We start from the raw sequence: 24529 nt of genomic DNA, 5'->3' as shown, positions 1-24529 counted from the left end.
CCATTATTATACCCTACACAACTATGTTGTCAGGGTATTATAGCTTTGTGCAGCCCCAAAAGTTTGTAACGCCGCGAAATATTGGTCCTAGACCCATCTTTAAGTATACCGACTAGTTGAGTCGATCTAGACATGTGTGTCCGTCCGTCCGTCTGTCCATTATAATTCGTAAACAAGATACAGGCCACAGTTATGGACCAATCTTCACGAAACTTTGCGTGTGGGATAGGTTCTGGCCAATGAAGACCCCCATTGTTTTTGGGAAAGATCGGTTAATATTTAGAGGATGAAATGGACCAAATACTAAATTTTTGTCGGTTTTTCTGGTCGCTCTAGAGATCGCAATTATGACCCAAACATCGTGATTTTTTACATAGAGAAGGGGATCGGGCCAAATAATAAGCATGCCTGCTTTGATATGGATCGGTCTATGTTTAGAGGGTCAAATGGACCCTGATTTTTGTGTGAAAAATTACAAAATTTGTATTCTTTAGCGTATATATTTACCCCTGAAGCAGGGCAGTGGTTGACCTTTAAATTGATACCAATTATAGGGTCGTATGTACTCAGATGTGGGAGTTACACTCAAATATTTACAGGTGCTTATGTATTCAGATATTATTTAGTAAACCTTTACCACACTAGAGGGCGGACTGATCGCTTTAAAATGTTCCATGAAGTTCCGGTTATGGCCAAGGACAACGCCTACAATTTTCGGTGACGATCAGATAATTATATTGTGATGAAGTGGACCGAAAACTTAATTTTTGTGTTTTTCGAGTCGATCTATAGGCTCCAATGGGAATAAGAAGATTACAACACAAGGAATGGAATGTGGACAAGTAATTAGAAGGGCTGTACTGAACATTAGTGATAATTGTCGGCCACTAGTTGGTCCAGATGGTTCAAATATCGCGAAATATTGCCCAAGCACTGAATATATATCCACAGAAAGTTAGTTTTTCGTGAAAGTTGTGTAGGGTATCATATGGTCGGCCCCGTCCGACTATACTGCTCCTATACAAAGGTTTTAAAAATATAGATGACAGATAATAGCAATAAATGACAGATAGAGGACATAAATTTTGTAAATGACATCCTGTTAAAATAGATGATTGTTATCTAAAAAGGAGGACGAATGTCACCATATATATATATATATATATATATATATTACATATTCTCATTTTCGCTAGTGAATTTATTTCATATTTCGATGTATCAGTTAATTGTTTTTGGCAACCATATAAAAAGCTGTTTTTTTCCTTCTAGTACTTCAGAATCAAATTGTGTGGTGTAACACTCTTGAATAATAGATTTCAATCTAACTGACATTGTTCGTATTGGCGGTATTGGGCTTTGTTAAGAAGTTTGACGAGAAACTTGTTTTGTTTTTTAAGTCGGCGTGTGGGAGTGATAGAGACTTAGTCAACTGAAAACTAGAGATCATTCTTAGTTGATTTCATTTCCATGTGTTCCATTAAAAACAACTTCTCTGTATGTTATGAGCTAGTACAAAGTTTAATGAATGAATTTTTTTAACTTCATAGTAATTTATTTAATTCAATATGAAGAAACACAGGTATATATGAAATACTATTTGTTATATAAACAGCGAATATCGTTAGTTTGGTATGTATGGGAATGAAGAAAATATATATAAAATATTAAATTATATAAAACATACACAATGCTATTACCTTTAATAACTTTATTAACTTTTGAGCCTCGATTTTTGTTTCATTTCAATATTCGGAATTGTTCCTGCTTTTATAAACATTCATTGTGAAAATGCATTTTTTCATATTGATACGCAATAGTCCCATAAAAATTGGGACTGGAATAATTTCTCGGAAATTTTTTTTCAGTAACAATTGTACTCTGCATGATGTTTTGTAAAATATTTAAAAAAAATGGGACCTTTATGAAGACAATTGGTCTGTTCCCGTAATGCAAGAATCTACTATTTTCTTCGATATCAAAAAGGAAAATTTGTTATCGTAGTAAAAATTAGTAGATTTTGCAGTGCGAGAACAGGTGAAATGCCATTGTAAGTTGTGAGTTGATAGTAAGGTTTTCAGCATGGCTGGATGGCCGGGAATCCATTTTGTGTTTTGGCAAAAGGTCCATTTTAGATGAAGCCATAAAACAATATATATTTCAAATCTGGAGACTTTGAGCTTAACACCAGTAAAATTTTAAGATGAATGCGTCAAAATATGAACACGAATTGACAGACATATGGAATTGATGATTATAACGAATGTGAAAATTATCAATAATTTGAAGATAATAAAACACATTTGGTTTAAAAAAGAGTTTTCATAATCATTAAATATAATATATATTATTTATTAAAAATAAATCCAAGGATATGGATACAGATAGATTTCTCTTAAGGGAACCCCACCCATTCTCGATTTTAATTTTTTCAGATTTTCAATGGGCTGGTAAATCAATACCAACGCTTGTTATGGTTTGTAACTTTGCACATATATATTTGAAGATTTAGAAGAGAAGAAAAATAATTTACAAAAAAATTGTGTTATTGTTTTGTTGTTGTTTTTTTGTAATTAAAGAAAAGTCCTTATTTTTGATGGCGGGCATGATAACTCCTCACTGGGACATCGGAATCCGAAAATTCCAACGGTGTTAGAAAGAGTACATGTCTGGCTCTCGTATGAACTAGGATTATTGACTTCGCTCTAAAATTAACAAAATGGTGGACCTTTGAAAAAGTATTTTTGGAAAATCGGCGATTTTTTACCAAAAACCAAGTTAAAAATAAGGAAGATCTTCACCGATTGGCTTTATCCTAGTTCATACCAGAGCTATACACTCCCAGAGAAATGTTGCAAAATTTGCAACCGATTGGATTATTAGTTTTTGAGTTATCGTGCCCGCCATTCGCAAAAAAATGTTTAGAGAAAAACGCGTTTAAAGTTTGAGAAGCCCTTCAGCCGTCACTTGATGCTGACACAATAAATCGGCTATATCTTCAAGAGTTCTTGAGATTTTCACTTGAAATTTTGTAGAGACATTTTTTAATCAGTGTAGATTCGAATTATATCAACAAAAATTTTGACCCCGAGAATGGGGGGTCCCCTTAAAGTATCGATCAAACTATTTCCGTTTTATGCTCGTTGGAAGAGTGGCCTTTCGCAGTAAAAAAAGTATTTCGCTGTTTTTTATTTGGCGCCTTCAGTTGTGAGTTACAGGGTGTTAAAAATGGAAGTGAACAAAGAGAAAATTAGGTACATTTTACAGTTTTTCTTTGACAAAGGCGAAAATGTAAGCAAAGCGGCTAAAATTATGAATGGTGAAAGTTGTCTTTTTTGAGATTATGTTCGCGTTTTTCTGTGACCATAGATCTACAAAACGTGTTCAAAAATAATTTGATTAATTCAACTTTAAACTAATTTTCGGTTCGCCCAATTAAATGCTTAATCTGTTCTTGTAAAATTGTAATTAGCATCCTCGAAGTTCTGATATTTACTTCATAAACCCACTACTCTAATAATGAAAAAAATGGGATCTCTGGTCCATACTGGATGATCCAGCTTATTTTGGTGCTTGTCAGCCGGTGTGGCCGACAGATATACACCTTCGAACTTTGTTTGTAAATCGACTCCAAATTGTCTGAAACGGATTTGGTCTAAAGAAACATGGGTCTAAAACCAAAATATCTATGACCATGAAAATTGTCATTGCTAAAATATTTTTTTTTTTTTTGTATGTAAAAATATTTCCTGATCACTAGTTTACAATTGTCGGAACGTCATATTCCAATAGTCGACATTCAAATATAGGTCTGAGATTACAACCATGTCTACTATTGTGGAAAACCACTCGAAACCGTTTTGTAATACATAAACCGAATTTAGAATACATATTATATTAATATTTTTCCAATTTGAGCTAATATATATTGAAAAATGTTTATCTTTCACCGATATCCCGACTACAGGAAACACAGACTTTTTTCTTCCTTAACGCCGAATCAAAAAATTCAAAATTACAAATATTTTGTAATAATTTTATATATTCTGTTAGAAAATTGTGCATTTTTTTCCTTTTTGACAATTCTTAAGCTACTTCTCTTTTTTAATGAACATGGACAGCTGACATTTTTGGGTAAAGGTTGCTAGCGTTAGAGTAAAAAATAAATTTTGTAAGGATTGTCATCGTCAGTAATACTTATATTTGTAGCAAGTTCGTTATAACCGAATAAGAACATATGAAAACTGAATGTTGGGACCGAATATTTAGTTCGTTATGAACAAAGTCCGCTATATCCGTAGTTCGCTATAAGAGTAAAGATTTGTATGAAAAAATGTTTTAAAACTTCGGGAGCAGAAAATGTGTTTACTATAAGAAAAGTTAGTTATAATCGGTGTTTGTTATAAACGTACTGGACTGTATTTGTAATCCTTTTCCCCCCTCTCGTGGGACATCATAATTCTAGCCTATATATAATGACAAAATGTTTTTATATTTTGTAGGACGTCATATCGTACAACTGTTTATTGGCTACAATAATTTGCTTCAGTACTGCAGTAAAGTTATAAACCCGGAACAATTGTGACGTTTATTAGTTATAACAGTTGAATACTTTTTCTTTCTCAAAGTATTATCAAATACACAAACCATATTAATATATTACCGAAAGGACGTAATAGATGGCGCCAATTAAGTTTATTTTCGTGGAAGCTGTGTCTACTTTACTGTAAAAAAATGCGTAAAAGGAGTTTGGGCAACCTAGGAAATGTGGACAGCTATATCCCATTTACAACACCAAATATCCTAAGCACAATGTATGTAGAAAATTTTAAAGTTAAGGTAAGGGTGAGGCAATCGAATAATTTTAATGTTTTTCTTCGATTTGTGAATAAGCCACTCATTTCTCGGCCTCCGTATTAAAGTATAAGAAGTTCGATATTGATAGCGTTCTTGAATTTTTATTCTAGTTTCAATGCGCAATAAGCGATTCCCATACATCAATTATTGGATCTGAATAATTTTATATATATTTTGAGTATGTAATATACACAGCTTTAAAGTAATATCCATCCAACCTATCATAGATCGATAACTTTTTCAAGAGCTTTTGACATTTTTACTCGAAATTTTAAAACACAAGTTAAAACGATGCTATGTTCAGTCCGGCCGAATTTTTAGGATGGTCTTCAAAATATGTAAAATTAATGGGGGTCCCTCGGAAAAAACTCGTGTTACCGAAAAATAGGTGAGAAGAGGATCATTTCTTAATAGGGGGCTATAACAAAATGGGGCTCAATATTAATAATTTTGGTTGAGAAACGTGTATAAAATTCTTAAAATACCGACTTGGTTCAATGTTAATAATTTTTAGTACAAAGATGTGGAAGTACCGTTATATGGGGGCTACACTCAAACTTGATTCAATATTAGTAATTTTGAGCACAAGGATGTGCTACACAATGAGAACCCAAAATACAAAATTTGATTGAAGAAATATTGATACTTGGATCAATATCATTAGTTTTTGATATAGACATGTGCTATACAATGAGAACCCAATATACTAAATAACATTAAGTACCCAACAATGGAGGGTACCGTTATATACCAAAACGTGGACCGATATAGTCTTATTGCAACACCAAACATCCTAGGAGTATTAGCAATGTGCAGAATTACAGGTCTCTATCTTAAATATTGCGATATCTATCGTGGTTTCAACATACATACGGGCAGACGGACATACAATTTTAACCAGTAAGGAAAGTAGTAAAGTCGGACTGGGCCGACTATATGATACCCTTCATCATTTTGGGTATATTCTACATATGCATCCTACTAGACGACGCGTTTTTGTTATATATCTATATCTGTATCGATTTCAGGGAAACATGCCAGAGACTAATTTATATTACTTCATTACGTTTTGTCAATCGGCCTAGCTTTAGATCTTTTCACGAAGCTTAGCAACATCATTCTAGACTTAATTCAGTACCCTACCAACCAAAATTCGTGGAAATTGAAAGATATATAGGGACTCTGGTGCACCAATTACATAAAATCGGTCGAAAATATATATGGGAGTTATATCTAAATCTGAACCGATTTTCACGAAACTTAGCACGCGTCATTCTAGCCTTAATTCAGTACGCTATGCCAAAATTGGTGCAAATGAAAAGATTTCCAGGGACTTTCCAGTGCACCAATTACCTAAAATCGGGTGAGATTATATATCAGAGCTATATATAAATCTGAACCGATTTTCACGAAACTTTACACACAAAATTTTAGACTTAATTCAGTACAATATGCCAAAGTTCGAGCAAATCAAAACATTTCCAGGGACTTTAGTGGTCTATTTATCTACAATCGGGCGAAGCTATATATGGGAGCTATATCTAAATCTGAACCGATTTTTATGAAACTTGGCAGACATCATTCTAGACCTTATTCATTACGCTGTGCCAAATTTCGTGCAAATCGAAAGATATATAGAGACTTTGGTGAACCATTTACATTAAATCGGACGAAAATATATATGGGAGCTATATCTAAATCTGAACCGATTTTTCCCAATTTCAATAGCCAAACAAATGAGCTGTTCCAAATTTCATCCAATTCGAATCAAAAATGTTTAAAATTTAACATGGACAGACGGACTTCTGTTCGGACGGACATGCATAAATCGACTTAAAAATTGATTCTATGCATATTCTCAAAAGGAACCATGTGTCTATATCCTTTTTATTTTGCCTGTTGCAAACATATGCACAAAGACATAATACCGTGTACCACAGTGTGGTGAAGGGTATAAAAATAATACATTTTTGACAAATATGAAAATAAGATTTCATATCCAACAGCTTGGGCTCTAAAGAAAATAAGACAAAACTTTAAAAATTTGTCGTGAATACTAATATGTTAATGTTAATGATCGCATTATTAGTATTAAAACATACCTGAACATACAATAGTTTTTTCTAGGCAATGACAATCCAATTAATTGTAGAAAATTAACATATTTTGAGAATTTTCCATAATTAACAATTACTTTAAGATATTATACGCTTCCAATTTTCGCCCAAAATATGTCCAAAAAGAACTATGAAGGGATGAAATCATACAGGTTCGATATAAAACGTGTGGAAATGATAATATCTTCCAAAATATATTTTGCAACATTTACGCGGATTTTTCTCAACATTTTCTTTCATTTCTACTTCAATTACAGACTACTAACAGAAACTTTAAGTCAAATCGTTTCTTAAAAATAATTTTTGCAAGATTTTCGCGGATTTTTCTCAAAATTTTCTTATATATATATATATGAAAACAAAACAAAAATAGTCTGAATCGAGTATACTATGAAATATTGACAGAAACGAAGAGAAAAATGTTTCTGAAAATATATACATATATATATGTATATATATATATATATTTTAGGATAAAGAAGACGTGCTATCTTGTTTAAAATAGGTAAGTTTAAAAGAATGTATAACTATTTATATCATTATTTAAATGCATTGTTGTACTCTTAGGATGGGGCAAATAAATGACAATTGGTGAAATATTGTAAGTAATATCTGAAAGATGTTTCATATTCCAATGCATTTTAATTTTGTTGTTTCTTTACAGATGCTGTTAAAAAGGTGATAATCATTACGCCAAGTAATATAAGTACTCAAAATTTCATACTTCTAGCTTCAGCCGTTTCGTCTGGGCGATGATCTCACAGTCACTCACTTATCACTAAGCTTCTTTATATATTAAGGTTATATACGGCATTCTCGAATTAATTTATTACCGAGCAATGACCCTTAAACCGGGGTCAATGACCTTTAATCCGGATTAAGCCTCAATGCCCTCAATGACCCTTAATCCTGAGTCAATGACCTTTAATCCCTTAATCCCCTCAGTGACCCTTAATTCGGATTAAGCCTTAATCCCCCTCAATGACCCTTAATCCGGATTAAGCCTTAATCACCTCAGTGACCCTTAATCCGGGGTTAATGACCCATAATCCGGGGTCAATGACCTTTAACCCCCTCAGTGACCCTTAATCCGGGGTCAATTACCCTAAATCCGGATTAAGCCTTAATCCCCTTAATGACTTTTAATCCGGGGTCAATGACCCTTAATCCCCTCAGTGACCCTTAATCCCTTCAATAACCCTTAATCCGGGGTCAATTACCCTTAATCCGGTTTAAGCCTTAATCCCCTCAGTCACCCTTAATCCGGGGTCAATGACCCTTAATCCCCTCAGTGACCTTAATACCCTCAATGAACTTTAATCCCCTCAGTGACCCTTAATCCGGGGTCAACGACCTTTAATCCGGATTAATCCTTAATCCCCTCAGTGACCCCTAATCCGGGGTCAATGACCTTTAATCCGGATTAAGCCTTAATCCCCTCAGTGACCCTTAATCCCCTTAGTGACCCTTAATCCGGACTAGGGGTCATTGACCCCGGATTAAGGGTCATTGACCCCGGATTAAAGGTCATTGACCACGGATTAAGGGTCACTGAGGAGATTAAAGCTTAATCCGGATTAAGGGTCATTGACCCCGGATTAAGGTCATTGACCCCGGATTAAGGGTCATTGACCCCGGATTAAGGTCATTGAGGGGATTATGGCTTAATCCGGATTAAGGGTCATTGACCCCGGATTGAGGGTCACTGAGGGGATTATGGCTTAATCCGGATTAAGGGTCACTAAGGGGATTAAGGTCATTGACCCCGGATTAAGGGTCACTGAGGGGATTAAGGATTAAAGGTCATTGACCCCGGCTTAAGGTCATTGAGGGGATTATGGCTTAATCCGGATTAAGGGTCATTAAGGGGATTAAGTGTCACTGAGGGGATTAAGGGTCACTGAGGGGATTAAGGTCATTGATCCCGGATTAAGGTCATTGAGGGGATTATGACTTAATTCGGATTAAGGGTCACTAAGGGGATTAAGGTCATTGACCCCGGATTAAGGGTCACTGAGGGGATTAAGGATTAAAGGTCATTGACCCCGGCTTAAGGTCATTGAGGGGATTATGGCTTAATCCGGATTAAGGGTCATTAAGGGGATTAAGTGTCACTGAGGGGATTAAGGGTCACTGAGGGGATTAAGGTCATTGACCCCAGATTAAGGTTCACTGAGGGGATTAAGGTTTAATCCGGATTAAAGGTCTTTGACCCCGGATTAAGGGTCACTGAGGGGATTAAGGGTTATTGAGGTGATTAAGGCTTAATCCGGATTAAGGGTCATTGACCCCGGATTAAGGGTCATTGACCCCGGATTAAATGTAATTGATTCCGGATTAGGGGTCACTGAGGATATTAAAGCTTAATCCGGATTAAGGGTCATTGACCCCGGATTAAGGGTCACTGAGGGGATTAAGGATTAAAGGTCATTGACCCCGGATTAAGGTCATTGAGGGGATTATGGCTTAATCCGGATTAAGGGTCATTAAGGGGATTATGTGTCACTGAGGGGATTAAGGGTCACTGAGGGGATTAAGGTCATTGATCCCGGATTAAGGTCATTGAGGGGATTATGGCTTAATTCGGATTAGGGGTCACTAAGGGATTAAGGGTCATTGACCCCGGATTAAAGGTCATTGACCCCGGATTAAGGTTCACTGAGGGGATTAAGGTTTAATCCGGATTAAAAGTCATTGACCCCGGATTAAGGGTCACTGAGGGGATTAAGGGTTATTGAGGTGATTAAGGCTTAATCCGGATTAAGGGTCATTGACCCCGGATTAAGGGTCATTGGCCCCGGATTAAGGGTCACTGAGGGGATTAAGGGTCATTGACCCCAGATTAAAGGTAATTGATTCCGGATTAGGGGTCACTGAGGATATTAAAGCTTAATCCGGATTAAGGGTCATTGACCCCTGATTAAGGGTCATTGACCCCGGATTAAGGTCATTGAGGGGTTAAGGCTTAAGCGGGATTAAGGGTCACGGGGGCAAATAAATGACAATTGGTGAAATATTGTAAGTAATATCTGAAAGATGTTTCATATTTTAAAGCGTTTTAATGTTGTTGTTTCTTTACAGATGATGGAGAAAATCATCTCGACAACTTATCATGCAATGTGTTTATTTATATTATTATAAACGTAAATGCAATGTATAATTCTTGTTATATAATAAATTACATGCTATAAAAATATAAATTGAAAATGTATATGTATATTTTTATTTGAATTTTTAATGGGGTATGATTGTTGACAATGGGTATTCAGTCGTCAACGACTGTGTAAACGACATAGTCGACGAAAAGTAGGGAGTTTTGTCGCCGAAGTTGTCGTCAACGACAACTTCGCTTACCTTGTCGCCCAAGTTGTCTTGCATGAATACTGCGACACTTGTGTGAACATTTCGTCAAGGATCTCACATTGTTGTCTGCAAAGTGTCTTCAAGGAATTGCCATTGTCTTGCACGATTCGTTAATGTTGTCTGCAATACACTTTCTACTGGGTATTTCTATCGTATTTGTTTTTGTATATTTTTATTGGTTTATGAGAAAAAAAAAACACAAAACCAGAAGAAGAAGAAACGCAAATACTTATGTACTTATCCAAAGGAAAATTCACTTACACTTTAAGTAAACTCAAGTTGGTTTCGTTGTTTTCTTCTTCGTCTTCATCGTTCCTCATCCCTTCATTGTTACTCTTCTCTGCCGGAGAATTACAAAAATAAAAAAACACATTTTTCAAAAGGATTTTTGTAAAACTATAACCGGAACGATGAAACTGCTTTTTGGGTTCGGTTGAAGATGTCAATCACAATTTTATTGCGGGCTGACGAGTTAAAAATTGTGGTAAACTATAACACACATACCGACATCCTTCTCTAGTTCGTGCGATTTCAGATGAACTTAGCTTTACTAGAATTTTTATGAGCAACTCCCTTAAACCTTCGGAATACAAATCTTAACATTTTAATTTAATATATGGTTTATATTCATAAATATTCCCCACTATTATTTGAATAATTTAATATACGTCTATTTATTTTTTCATTAAAACTTAATTATGCTTAGCATGGATTTGTGAGAGCACATAAATTCGTAGGAATTTACTTATATTTTGTTATGTATATAAGATTATTTACAAACGTAATTTACACTTACAGGCTTATATTATATATATGTGTGTGTGTGCGTGGTTATGTTTGTGTATACATAAGGGTGTAATGGAATTAGATTGGTTGTTTTTGGGAGGTTTTTATTAAGTTTGAAAAGTAAATATTCTAGATCCACATAAAATTCAAAATCGATTTATTCACTTTTAAATATGCAGCTTCAGTATTTAGCTTAGGTTGGTCCACGACTTGGTAAAGAACCCATGTATATTAGCAACTTTCCAGTTTACGTACTTTCTAGGTTCCAATTTGTAATATAAGCTGACTGTTGGCATGGGTTTAGCAGTTTGGGCTTTTTATAGTTTAGGCTTTCCGACATTTGGAAGAATACATTTTCATCATATAGCCTAAATGACTTTTTATACCCTTCACCATAGTATGGATGGTATATTAGTTTTGTTTTTAAGTTTGTAACTAATCGAAATTACTCTATAAAGTATATATATTCTTGAATGCGTAAAATTCTATGATTTATTTAAGCATGTCCGTCTGTCTGTTGTAATCACTCTAGCGTCTAAACAAATTGAGATTGATCGCCAAAAATTTGGCATAGAGTCGTCTTCTGTCAAGTTCGAAGATGGACTATATCGGTCCACGTTTAGACATAGCTCCCATATAAGGGTACCACCAATTTTTCGATATTTGGGGTTCTTAAGCGCGTTGACCGAATTCGCTGTAATTTGCTATTTTGTAGTCGCATCTGGTAACAAATCTCCCTACCAAAAATTATTAATATTCGTACTAAAGAGTGTGTCAAGTTTTTTTTTAAATCGGATTAGTCCGACTTTATTACTATCCTTACAGCTTTATATTAAAACTAGCATATGCCCGCAACTTCGTTAGCGAATGTATGTAATATTTAAACGTGTATTAACATCGACCATAAATTAAATTTGAGTACCATTTAGTACCAAATTTCATGATTCGAGCTCTAAAGGTTCACCCAAATCCAAATTTTCCATTTAGCACACATTATTTCCATAAGTGCCCTGTTCAACCATCCAAAAAAACTTCATGCATACCCCGATCGTACACCCCCACAATGAGTCCAGATTCAAATTTCCGGATTCCAACTCTATTGGTTCACCCACAATTTAAATTGTACCAAATTTAGTACAAATTTCCTAAATACCCCAATCTTACACCCCGACAGTGATTCTAAACCCAAGTTTCATGATTTCAACTCCATAGGTTCACCCATAATTCAAATTGTACCAAATTTAGTACACAGTAGTACTTATTTCTAAAACCTCCTTCCTACCCCAAACCTACACTCCCACAGTCATCCTAAATCCAAGTTTCAGTATTCCAACTCTTTTGGTGCACCCGCAATTCAAATCGTACCAAATTTAGTACATAGTTGTATTAATTTCCAAAACTTCCTACATACCCCAATCCTACATCCCCACAGTGACCCAAAATCCAAGTTTCAGGATTCCAACTTTACCGGTTGACCCACAATTCAAATTGTAATAAATTTAGTACACAGTAGTATGAATTTCCAAAATTTCTTACTTAACCCAAACCGACACCTCCACAGTGATCCTAAATCTAAGTTTCAGGATTCAAACTCTATCAGTTCACCCACAATTCAAATTGTCGGTACGAATTTTCAGAACCTTCTTCTTACCCCAAACCAACACCCCCACAGTGATCCAAAATCCAGGTTTCAGGATTCCAACACTATCGGTTAACCCACAATTTAAATTGTACAAAATTTAGTACACAATAGTACCAATTTCTAAAACATCCTACATACCCCAATCCTACACCTCCACAGTGATCCTAAATCAAGAGTTAATGATTTCAACTCTATCGCTTCACCCACAATTTAAATTGTACCAAATTTAGTGCACAGTAGTACCAATTTCCAAAACTTCCTACATATCCCAATCCTACACCTCAACAGTGATCCTGACTCCAAATTTCATGATTCTAGCTCTATTGGTTCATCTAAAATAAAAATGTACTATATTTAGTACCCATAAGTATTAATTTGTTAAACTGAATCCTGATCCTAAACCTACATCCCTACAATGATCCTAACTCCAAACTTCATTGTTCCAGCTCTATCGGTTTACCCAAATCCAAATTGTACCAATTATAGTACGATTTAGTACTTTTCGTACACATAAGTAAAAATTTCCAAGACTGCGTACATATCCCAATCCTTCACTCCGTCGGTAATGTTACTTTACATTTTCAGGATTCCAACTCGATTTGTACCTCCAAATCAAATTTGTACCAAATATAGAACCATATAGTACTTTTCGTACACATGAGTACACGCTTTCCAAACTCTCCTCATATCGACCCTAATTCTCAACCTTAATTTGCATTCCAAATATGCTACGAAATTGTACCAAATTTAGTACATTTCAGTACTCTTCGGATACTTATAGTTCGAATTTCCAAAAAGTTCTTTGCTACATCTATTCTACATTCCATCAGTGACCCTCAATCCAAATTTCAGAGTTCTAGCTCTTCTGGTTCGCCAAATGCAAATGATATCATATTTAGTAATTTTTAGTACTTTTGGTACGGTTTTAGTACGAATTTCCAAAAACCCAGTCTTATCTATCACCTTTGGACCAAGAGTGACACTCACCTAAAATTTCAAGATTCTAGCTTCAGCCGTTTCGTCTGGGCGTTGATGAATCGTTAAATCAGTCTGTCAGTCAATCAATTTGCTCTTTTAATAGTACTTTTTAGAACTTTTAGTACCGTTCTGGTACGAATTTCCAAAAACCCAGCCTTATCTGTCACATTTGGACCAAGATTGACCCTCACCCAAAATTTCAAGATTCTAGCTTCAGCCGTTTCGTCTGGGCGTTGATGAATCGTTAAATCAGTCAGTCAGTCAATCACTTTACTCTTTTACTAGTATAGATATTTAGCTGATTAGTTCCGTGTGTTGGTGTAGACCTCATATAGGCGTATTCTACCATTGTCGTTACTCGAAATAGTCAGTTTTTACCCTACAAGGTATGAAATTCTAAAACGATTTAGTCCTCGGTTGTAATCATTCAGTTTTCTAAGGATATCGTAATAAAAAAAAACTCGAACCTGACAATAATGAAATATTTCGGCCAAAATTCAGGCATCTCCCCCATATAGTTATACCTCCTGAAGGAAAGAATTGAGATACAAAACTAAAATATTGGGTTCGTAATTGACATATAACGGTAACTAATTAGGCATAGCCCTCATATAATGATATTATTAATGGTAAAAATATCTCTTCGTAGAAAATGAATTTAATTCACAATCTTCTATACTTAGACTCCACTTGATTTTTTCTATAGATAGATTCCGATTCAGCTCGTATTACAATAATAATCCTTATAAAATATAGAGATCCCCTTCAATTCATCTTCAAAAACGAACATCCTGATTCAGTTTGTCCATATGAAGTATCCTTGTATTAGCTCATCTATATAAGATATTGTGCTTCAGCTGACCGATAAAAATCGATAAAAAATCTCTTCTCCCTTCTTCATCTCGGGTATATGAATACGCTCGGCTTCAGCTCGTCTATATAAATATCTCTAGCCTCAGCTCGTCTTCGCCGAATGGCTGAGTAGCTCCCCTCATATCGTCTATAAAAACTCCCTTCAGATTGCTATATAAAGATTAGGCTTCAACTTGTCTATATAAAGACTTGACTTCTCGACCTCAGCTGGTCCAACGTCATTTAGGACTCCCCCAAAAATCAGCTTCAGCTTCCTCCTAGTAAAAGAAATAATTTATGGCTTCAATTTTAATAAAGAATATACATTATTTTTATAAAACACCCTAGGCTTCACACTTTCACAACATCCACACTCAGTCCCCATGGCTAAGAGAAGATTGCTTCTGTATGCTTTTGACAACGTCAATTCCTTCCCCTCCTCGAAGTTCCTCTTGTTTAGCGTTAGGCTCATGAAGATATATGTATGCAGATATCTTCGCATATTTTTGTGAACGTGTGTATGTGTGAAACCTTCAGAAACGAGTATATGTCTAATTTTCAGCTGACTGGTGGGTGGTTAAGTTGAGGAAGTGGGTGGCGGCGTGTCACAATCATCGTAAAAGTTAATATTACACTTGTTTGTAAGACCTGGTTTTTGCTGTCTTTGTCGTTTTATGGGTGACGCGGCTGATGGTAACATCAGTGCGAGTTAGCGCGCAACCACTTCCAGTCCAGGACAAGTATTTCTATTTATGGGAGTGTGGCCATCCACAAACACGCAAGCACTTTTGAATAGATGAACATTCAAACACACACACACACTCAGAGACTTCTACGAAGGCGTTGGATGCCTATGTTCGTGTGTAAGTATAACAGAGCTTTACAAGATGTCACTTTAACGAGGAAACTGAAAGGAAATGCTTTCTGTGGTTTGTACTTATTTTGCCAAGTACCTCCGTACCTCGTTTTGAACACGTTTTACACTAGTTTTTGCTCTCGTCTCCATGTCGTTGTCGCTGTCGTGATTGCTGATGTTTGCGTTGTATACTTGTTGTCGTTGTTGTTTTTGTTGTTATTTTTTTTGCGGTATGTCCTGAAGTGGTACTAGTAAAAGTACAACGCCTCTGGCAACTGACACCATATTTAACTTTAATTTAATGTTAGGTCCAGTCTATGGTAAAATAAAAAAATATTCTCATTTGCCTATGGCCAGGAGGAGAGAATGAAATTTAAATATGATATCTAAACTATGTTGATAGGCAAATTTTGTTAAAGACATTATAACACAAAACAACAATATAAGGCCAAAAAGTTACAAGCATGTTCATGGGTCATATTATTATTTTGTTTTCAGGATATCTATATAAATAAACATCACTCAGTTCGGCTATATATTTTCAACTTTTAGTTTGTTTTTATGTACTGTAGGCTCCAAAAACACCATTTTCAGTTCATCTAAAACGTGTGTAATAAGACTACTGGTCTCTACTGAGACTCAATGGACTTTTATAAATTTAAAACTAAGACTGCTGAATTTGATCTATACCGTGTGTAGATCCCCATTGGCTTTTCTAAGATTCGTTTTTAGAATGACTGTGGTCAGGTCATTTTTAAAAATCCTTAAAGTTTGACTCTCTTCAGATTATCATGAGTACGTCTTTAGAGTTAATCTATTAAGATTCACTTCACGTATAGACGTATACCCTGTATCAGCTGATCACCATAATATTAAAAGTCGATTTAATCGCTTTTAAATATGGAGCTTCAGTATTTTGCTTAGGCTGGTCCATGATTTGGTAAAAAACTCATATTATAGTACCTCAGAATTTTATTTTCTTCGTTCCAGCTTGTTATATAAGCTGACTTTTACTTTGGGCATAGCAGTTTGAGCTTAAAGACGTAAACTATAAGCCTTCCGATTTTTTGAGAAAAGATTTTTTTTTAATTTAAAAACCACCCCCTCCCCCTCACGATTTTTTATATTTAAGATTTTGGGCTGGTAAGATTAAATGGGCTGGTAAATGAATACCAATGCTTGTTAAGGTTTGTAACCTTGCACATATATATTTGAAGATTAAAAAAGGAAGGAAAATAATTTACAAAAAATGTTTGTTATTGTTTTTTGTGATCAAAGAAATGTCCTTATTTTTGATTGAACATCGGAATACGAAAATTCCAATGATGTTAGAAAGAACTAGGACCTTTGAAAAAATATTTTTGGAAAATCGCCGATTTTTGACCAAAAACCAAGTTAAAAAAATAAGAAAGATCTTCACCGATTGGCTTTATCCTAGTTCATACGATAGCTATACACTCACAGAGAAACGTGTAAAAATTTGGAATCGATTGGGTCATTAGTTTTTGAGACATCGTGCCCGCCATTCACAAAAGAGAAAAACGCGTTTAAAGTTTGAGAAGCCCTTTAGCCGTCACTTGATGCTGACACAATAAATCGCCTATATCTTCAAGAGTTCTTGAGATTTTTAGTTGAAATCGACTTTGGTTAACGGGTAGAACTCGAATCCTGAAAGTTGCAACTTAGGTTACTGTGGGAGTGTATGATTAATATAGGTTTGGAATATGGATACAGAATGGTACGAAATCTGGTACATTTTGGTGAATAGATAGAGCTGGAATTCTTAAATTTGGACTTACAATTGCTATTTGAAATCAGGTTTGGAATATTAAGATAGGCTTGGAATGTGGGTACGAAAAGTACAGAATGGTACCAAATCTGGTACAATTTGTTTTTAATGAACAGGCACAGCTGGAATTCTTAAATTTGGACTTACGATCACTAATGAAAGCATGATTGAGGTACATTTGGAAATTCGTACTTATGATTACAAAAAGTACTAAATTTGGACATTGGTGGAATTAAGATTGTTGTTAAAATAAAGGACTGATGAAGTTTTAGAAATGTTTACTTATGAGCATGAGAAGTTCCAAATGTAGGGACATTCTTGAATTAGTGTAGATTCGAATTAAATCAACAGAAATTTTGACCCCGAGAATGGGGGGTCACCTTAAAAGGAATTACTTTTTGGAATTTGGTAGATAATGAACATCATTTCCGCTCGTCTATATATACATGAGTTCGTCTGTAAAGTTATATTGAAAAGACTTCAGTTTAAAAGATGTATACCCTGCATCAGCTGATCTGTATAAAAACTCCATCTTTCAGATGGTCTACAAAAAGACTCCCTGTCTCAGGTGATCTTAATAAAGAATACCAGCTTCTACTGTTCAATATACAAACTTCCTACCTGAGTTCTTCTATAAAGACTCTCTGCTACAAAGACCACTTACTTCAGCTCGTGTATATAAATACTCCTTTTTAGCTGAAATATGAAAGACACTCTGTTTCAGATGTCTATATATGTAGTTTCTCAGCTTCAGCTGTTCCTTATAAAGAATCCCAGCTTAAGGAGTTTGATATGTAGAATATCATAATCAGCTCGTCGATAAATACTCTCTTCATCAGCTCGCCTATATAGAGTCCCTCTTGTAACTCGTCTATATAAAAACTCCCTGCTTCAGTTTTTCCAAAAACACTCGCTCGACTCATCTAAAAGACTCCCTTCTTTGACATGTCAATAAAGACTTGCTGGTCTAGAGAAATTCCCTTCATCAGCCCGTCTATAAAGACTCCATTCTTCGGTTCGTCTATAAAGACTCCCTGCTTAAAATCGTGTATAGAGACTCCATTTTTCAGATGGTCTACAACGATTCCTTTCTTCATCCGTTTTTTAACGATTCCTTTCTTCAGCTACTCTATAAATACTTACTTCTTCAGCTTGTCTATAGAGACTCCCTTCTTCAGCTGGTCTTAAAAAACTCCCTTCTTCAACTCGTCTATAAAAATTCGCTTCTTCGGTTCGTCTATAAAGACTCCCCTCTTCAGCTCGTCTATAAAGACTCCCTTCTTCAGATCGTCTGCAGAGACTCTCGTTACAGCTGGTCTATGAAAACTCCCGTTCTTAAGCGCGTCTATAAAAGCTCCCTTCTTAAGCTTCTTCTTCAGACTCCCTTCTTCACCTCGTCTATAAAGACTCCCCTCTTTAGCACGTCTATAAAGACTCCCTTCTTTAGCTCGTCTATAAAGACTTACTTCTTCAGCTTTATAAAAGCTCCCTTCTTCAGACTACCTGTTTCTGCTCAGGCATGTAATGAGACCCTGCTTCAGATTGTCCATAAAGACGTCCTACTTCAGTCCTACTACTTGTTTTTAATGACTCCCTGCTTTAGCTCATGCATATAAACCGTATGTACGAAGACACCACACTTCAACTCGTCTCTATTAAGTTTTTCCGCTTCAGGTCGTCTACAAAAAAACTCCTTTCTACAGAAACCATTCTTTATTACTTCGTACACATTTGTAATGTTTTTTGTAAAAAAAACTTTGTAGTATTGTGTTTGGGTTGTAGTAACTTTAAATTTGTCCTTGTTTTGTTATCCACGCTATGCGAAACTTTATCACTTAAAAATAAATGTAATCTATGTAAAATTGTGTTTTCCTATCTTGAGGATAGATTGTAGACATGTCTATAAACTATTTTTCCCCAATAGCAAAATTAACAAAAACACTGAACTGATTGGTATCTCTGGCCAATAATTAAATTTCTTTCTTTCGTTGTTTGTGTTTCAAAATACTTTTTGCTAAAGGCAGGCAATTTCCCTGACTGAAGTTTAATTATAAATATCTGTGTATTACAAAAAAAAAAAAAAAAAAAAAAAAAAAAATGTGGAAAGTTTTTAAACTCGTAAGGAATTTTGGGTTCTGTTGTGTTGTATTTAAATTATTTAGTTGGACATATTTATAGCTCTATACGTATTGGTGTCATGCACATAATTTAGTGTAATATTTTTTGTTGTAATTGTCAACATTTATTTAAATTTTTAGAAGAATAGATTTGAACAGTTTTTTAAGTATATGTTTATTTCACTCTCTAGTATTATTCAAACTTCTGGACCTATGTAGTCGTGAGTGCCCAACCCACAGAATTCGTCACATTTGAAAATAAACCCGCTTAATAACTTTCGTCTTTTTAACACATATTTCTTCGTTTGTTGACAAACGTCATTGGTCAAGATATAAAGTGGCACCTACGTATGTATTTACATATTTCCAACGAAGTCTACACACACACAGCCCAAACCCCCAATCAAAAAATTAATGTCCACGCGCAGACATACATTATCAACGAATCAATTAGAATTGCCTATCGTTCTTTTGTTCGTCATAATTTGAGACCAGACTTACTAGCTGACATTTCGGTTTTATTTACTTTGAAAATTGGGGTGTGAATTGACACATTCTAAACAAATACAAACATTGCTACTTAAATTTGAAAGAGTCACATTTTTCTTTTTGTTAGAATGCGTGTTAGATTCTGTAATACTTTTCTTGTTAACACGCCCGCTGACATCTCAATCAGTTTCGTTCAAATCATTCGTAGTATCGTACCGTTATGTATATTCAACTGTGGCTTTGCCTCTTCTGGTTAATTCCATGGAATATTTTTGTTGCGGCTGGTATTAAAACGTCTACAAATTTGACGGATGTTCGTCGGGAACATCGAAGCCGGCGTGGTTTGATTTTTACTAATGGCGGGACAATAAAGGTAAGTAAACGTCTAAAAGCGGATAAAGTGAACATATTGTGTTCTTACCAAATTAAGGAAGAGTGGCTATTCAAATGTTGGTAATTTCTCGATTAGTCCATTTGCACTGAATTTATATCTTTGGAACAAAAGTGTAGTGTAGTATAATATGGGGGAGTGTGTGTAAAATTCCGTTTATAAAACTTCCATATTTTCATCGGAGACCCCATAAAGTATATTTGTATATTCTTGATCAGAGTAAAATTCTAAGTCATCTTACCCATGTCCATTCGTCTTTTGAAGTTTCGAAAAAGCTCCAACATTTACATTTGAAAAGAAGAACCTAGTACATCAAACGGGGCTTGGACCATAGAAATACCTGCAATAGGGCTTGCGCTGCATATGGAAAGATTTATCGAAACAAAAACCAATATTAAATATGTATCTGTAATCATTTGGAAAATCCCGGTGGTACTGACAGACGGTGGCTACATTGAATATTTTCTACAAGGAACTTTTTACCCACCAAGAACAAGTAATGCCACAACATAGGTACATCGGTTAGAAAATACGCCGTGGGTCATCCAAATACCTATAATGGAATTGACTTTAATTTGGAAGTCACATCCAAAGATGGATTAAACTGGCTTACCCCTCCTCCTCAAGGTGTGCATTCAAAGTTCCTTAAATCGGACGTATCTTTCCATGAAGACAATGTTTTTGTTTTATGTGGTAGCAAGTTAATTGATCATGCTCTGAAAAAATAATGTTCCAAATTACAGACACTCAGGTTGGAAAAGTGGCGGAGGAATTTTAACATGTCGAAAATTAAATGGGAAAGAAGAAGAAAATAACTTTTTGTATTCACCGGGAAACTGATATGCCCACTTCGATTAAAAACTTTATTATACCGAAAATGTGGCGGGACCTTTATAAGGGAATTTATGTGCTATAACAAAATCCAACGGACTTTTTAAGCAAAGATGGGGTTTTCCTTCCAATATCCCGGTATGCGAAATTACAGATGCTATAAAGGGGAAATTCGTGTAAAACCTTCAAAATACTTACAATGGGGTGCTATCCTCAAAACAAGGACTTTTATTGTCCATTTTTATACCCTTCACCACACTGTGGTACAGGGTATTATGTCTTTGTGCATATGTTTGAAACAGGCAAAAATAATCGAGATAGACCCATGGTTCCTTTTGAGAATATACATAGAATCACTTTCTGAGGCGATTTATGCATGTCCGTCTTTCCGTCCGTCTGTCCGTCCATGTATTTTTTTTAACAAAGTACAGGTCGTATTTATCATCCGATTTGGATGAAATTTGGCACAGGTCACTTAATTGGCCCAAGGACGAACCCTATTGAAATTGGAGAAAATCGGTCCACGTTTAGGCATAGCTCCCATATAAGGGTACCCCCAAATTTTCGGTATTTTGAGGTTCTTGAGCGCGTTTTTTGACTGAATTCGGAGAAATTTGGTACTTTGAGTTCTTATTGGGTAGCAAATCTCCCTACCAAAAATTATAAATATAGGTCAATTTTTTCGGATAGCCCCCATATAAGGGTACCCATAATTTTCGGTATTTTCGGGTTCTTTTTTTATATTGATAATTATTGGTAAGGAGCTTTTTTACCCAATGAGAAACCAAAATATCAAATTGGAGCTAATTCCGCTAAAAACATGACTAAGATCATCAAAATACCGAAATATGATAGCGTTATATGGAGGCAAACCTAAAAACTGGGCCACTATAAAACATTTTTAGTAGGACGATTTTTTCTCAATGAGAACTTAAAATACAAAATTGCAAAAATCCAAAATATGTCATTTTAATTATCAAACATCTTTGGAGAAGTACAATTTTATGTTCAAAATTTTAAAACTCTACTTTAAATATTGCGAGATCTCTCCTAATTTCAACAGACGGGCATGGCTAAATCGAATGGCATACTTAATATACACTTCACTTTATGGTGAAGGCTATCATAAGACTAATTCTAGTTAGAGTTCATCAATCTAGTTCACTTAGCGGATCGATTTTTCTCGTTTCTTTTTTTTAAAGGAACTAGTTCCTTAATGTAGTTCCTTTGCTCTTTATAGTTCCGACTCCTACATAGATCCTTTGAATCTCTATCTTTCATCGTTCTTTTTGTTTTTTTTTTCGTTTTTTCCATATAGTTCCTTCGATCCATATAGTAACTTTGCTCCATATAGTTCCGACTTCTACATACTGCCTTTGCATTTCTCTTTCATCGTTCGTTTTTGCGTGTTTTTTTATATCGTTCCTTTGCTCCATGTAGTTCCTTTACTCCATGCAGTTCCTTTGCTCTGCATAGTTCCTTTGCCCCAAATAGTTCCTTTGCTCCAAATAGTTCCTTGGTTCCATATAGTTCCGACTCCTACATAGTTCCCTTGAATTTCTCTCTTTCACCGTTCTTTTTGTTTTTTTTTTTCGCATACATAGTTCCGTGCTGATTTGTTAATAAATGCAAAAATTGAAAATTGTGCAAAAATGAAAAAAAAAAATGAAATGAAGCTACAGAATTCAACCGCAGGACGATAAGCACAAAATACTTTTGTTTATACATAATAAGAATATTAAAAAAAGATTAACTATTTACACAATTCGAAATACGAATGAATGAAGAATATGGGAATAAAGGAACGAGATCAGAAAAAAGAACGAGAAAAAAAGAAAAAAAAAACGATATCAGAATAAGAAACTATATTAATTAAAGAGCTGGAACTAGTTCCGATCGTTCCCTTCTCGGAATAGTTCCTATGAACTAGTACGTTCCGGAACTACCCAACTCTAATTCTAGTCAATTTTCCACCTAATCATAAAAGTGTCATTTCAAGATTTATATGGACGAACATCGGGTCGGTCGGAAATATAGAATCTATATTAACTTATTTATAGAGTGCTTTTAAAGAACGAAATACCCAAAAAGGTATTCTGCGTGCAAGGTGGACATATCAAAAAAAAACTCTTTACAATTTAGTTTGTAGATCACTATATTGTCGATGCAATCGACTAAAAAAATCTTAAAATTACTTGCTCTGAATTTTAATAATAATTTCAAGCTCTCCATTGGTCCTGCAATGCCAGTAACTTTAGCGGATCCTATATCATTCCGTTCACTGGTCTGTTCGTACAATTTACAAGGAGGCCACTACACAATACCCACCGAGCCACTGTATCCCTGGGACAAATGGGAAGATACCTTTGCCAGATCTTTGAAGGACATCAAAAATAAATTCGAACGTTATGGTGAATACGAGGATGGATCAAGGGAATTCGTTTACACGCTTCTGGAGACCTATATAAGTCGTAACAATGCCGATGGGCGTCAATGTATGTTACGAGCCATCTGTGAAAATGCCCAAGTTCATCGACATGAAGGAGTCTTTGCCGAAATTCTTAATATTGTTCTAACGTAAGTATGGACATTTCATAAATCATCATTGAGGTTGTCATTAAGTTAGCCTTCTTTGTGCTTTGCAACAGGCCTGGCCATGAACATCTCGATAAATCATATCACATGGCATTACAAGCTGGACGCTATGGTGTTGATTGCCTACAAATGTATAATTTATGCCCCAAAGGAAGCAGTATCCTGGATCAATTCATCACTGATGTTTCATATTAACGTCGTGTCGATGAAGAAGAACAAGAGAAGGGAACGTAATAAAGAAATAGAATGAATATCCAGAAAACAAATAAAAGTGAAAGCTTATCAAGTTCAATAAAATTCTTACAACATACCAAGTTGCGACGATATGAGTTGAAAAAAAACATTGTGTATATACATATCGACAAACATCTTAGCTATGAAAACAATTTTATGCATTTTCTTTGGTATGTTTGCTGCTTATATTACGAAATGTATGGGCAATTTTATATATAATTGCTTACATGCGAGTTTTTATGGACTATAAATGAGTCTATTGTATAGTTACAGGAATCGATATTTATTGCTGATATTATTATGGCATAATAAAGTGTCGTGAAAAGGTTACGCGAGAAAACATCTTCATTACAGTCCATGTTTTGACATAGCATCATAAAAAGGATGCCGGTCGATGTTATGTATTTAGAGGCCCAATCGAAGTGTACATAATTTACCGTCATTTGTTCGTATATGGTACATAATATTCGTGTAGCAATTGTTCAATATAGATCCGGATCGGATGATAGAGTCGTAGTCCCCTTTTCTAACAAAAATTGTAAATTTTTGCCTTTCGGGTTATGTATAGAACCCCTGCTCGTAGTTATGCCATAGTTTTGGTCCCCTATGAAGGGGGATGTATAAAGTTTAGA

The 24529-nt window shown here is 35.1% G+C and overlaps 1 protein-coding gene across 1 annotated transcript; it reads left to right on the top strand.

Moving 5' to 3' along the window:
* The first annotated feature begins 20066 nt into the window (after positions 1–20066).
* Positions 20067–23858, top strand: LOC133327222 (uncharacterized). Its single transcript, XM_061535784.1, has 3 exons — positions 20067–20219; positions 23293–23645; positions 23717–23858. The coding sequence occupies exons 1-3, from the start codon at positions 20067–20069 to the stop codon at positions 23856–23858; spliced, it is 648 nt and encodes a 215-aa protein (XP_061391768.1).
* Positions 23859–24529: the final 671 nt, after the last annotated feature.

Source organism: Musca vetustissima, unplaced genomic scaffold (genome assembly GCF_032173495.1).
Source record: "Musca vetustissima isolate MV318-11 ecotype Yass unplaced genomic scaffold, APGP_CSIRO_Mvet_v1 utg35058, whole genome shotgun sequence".
Taxonomy (NCBI): domain Eukaryota; kingdom Metazoa; phylum Arthropoda; class Insecta; order Diptera; family Muscidae; genus Musca; species Musca vetustissima.
This window is presented reverse-complemented; position numbering and strand designations above follow the sequence as displayed.

Coding starts and splice junctions, on each gene's coding strand:
- LOC133327222 (XM_061535784.1), top strand. CDS start 20,067: ATGTATATTCAACTGTGGCTTTGCCTCTTCTGGTTAATTCCATGGAAT. Junction 20,220..23,292: donor CTAATGGCGGGACAATAAAG/GTAAGTAAACGT, acceptor AATAATTTCAAG/CTCTCCATTGGTCCTGCAAT. Junction 23,646..23,716: donor ATTCTTAATATTGTTCTAAC/GTAAGTATGGAC, acceptor GCTTTGCAACAG/GCCTGGCCATGAACATCTCG.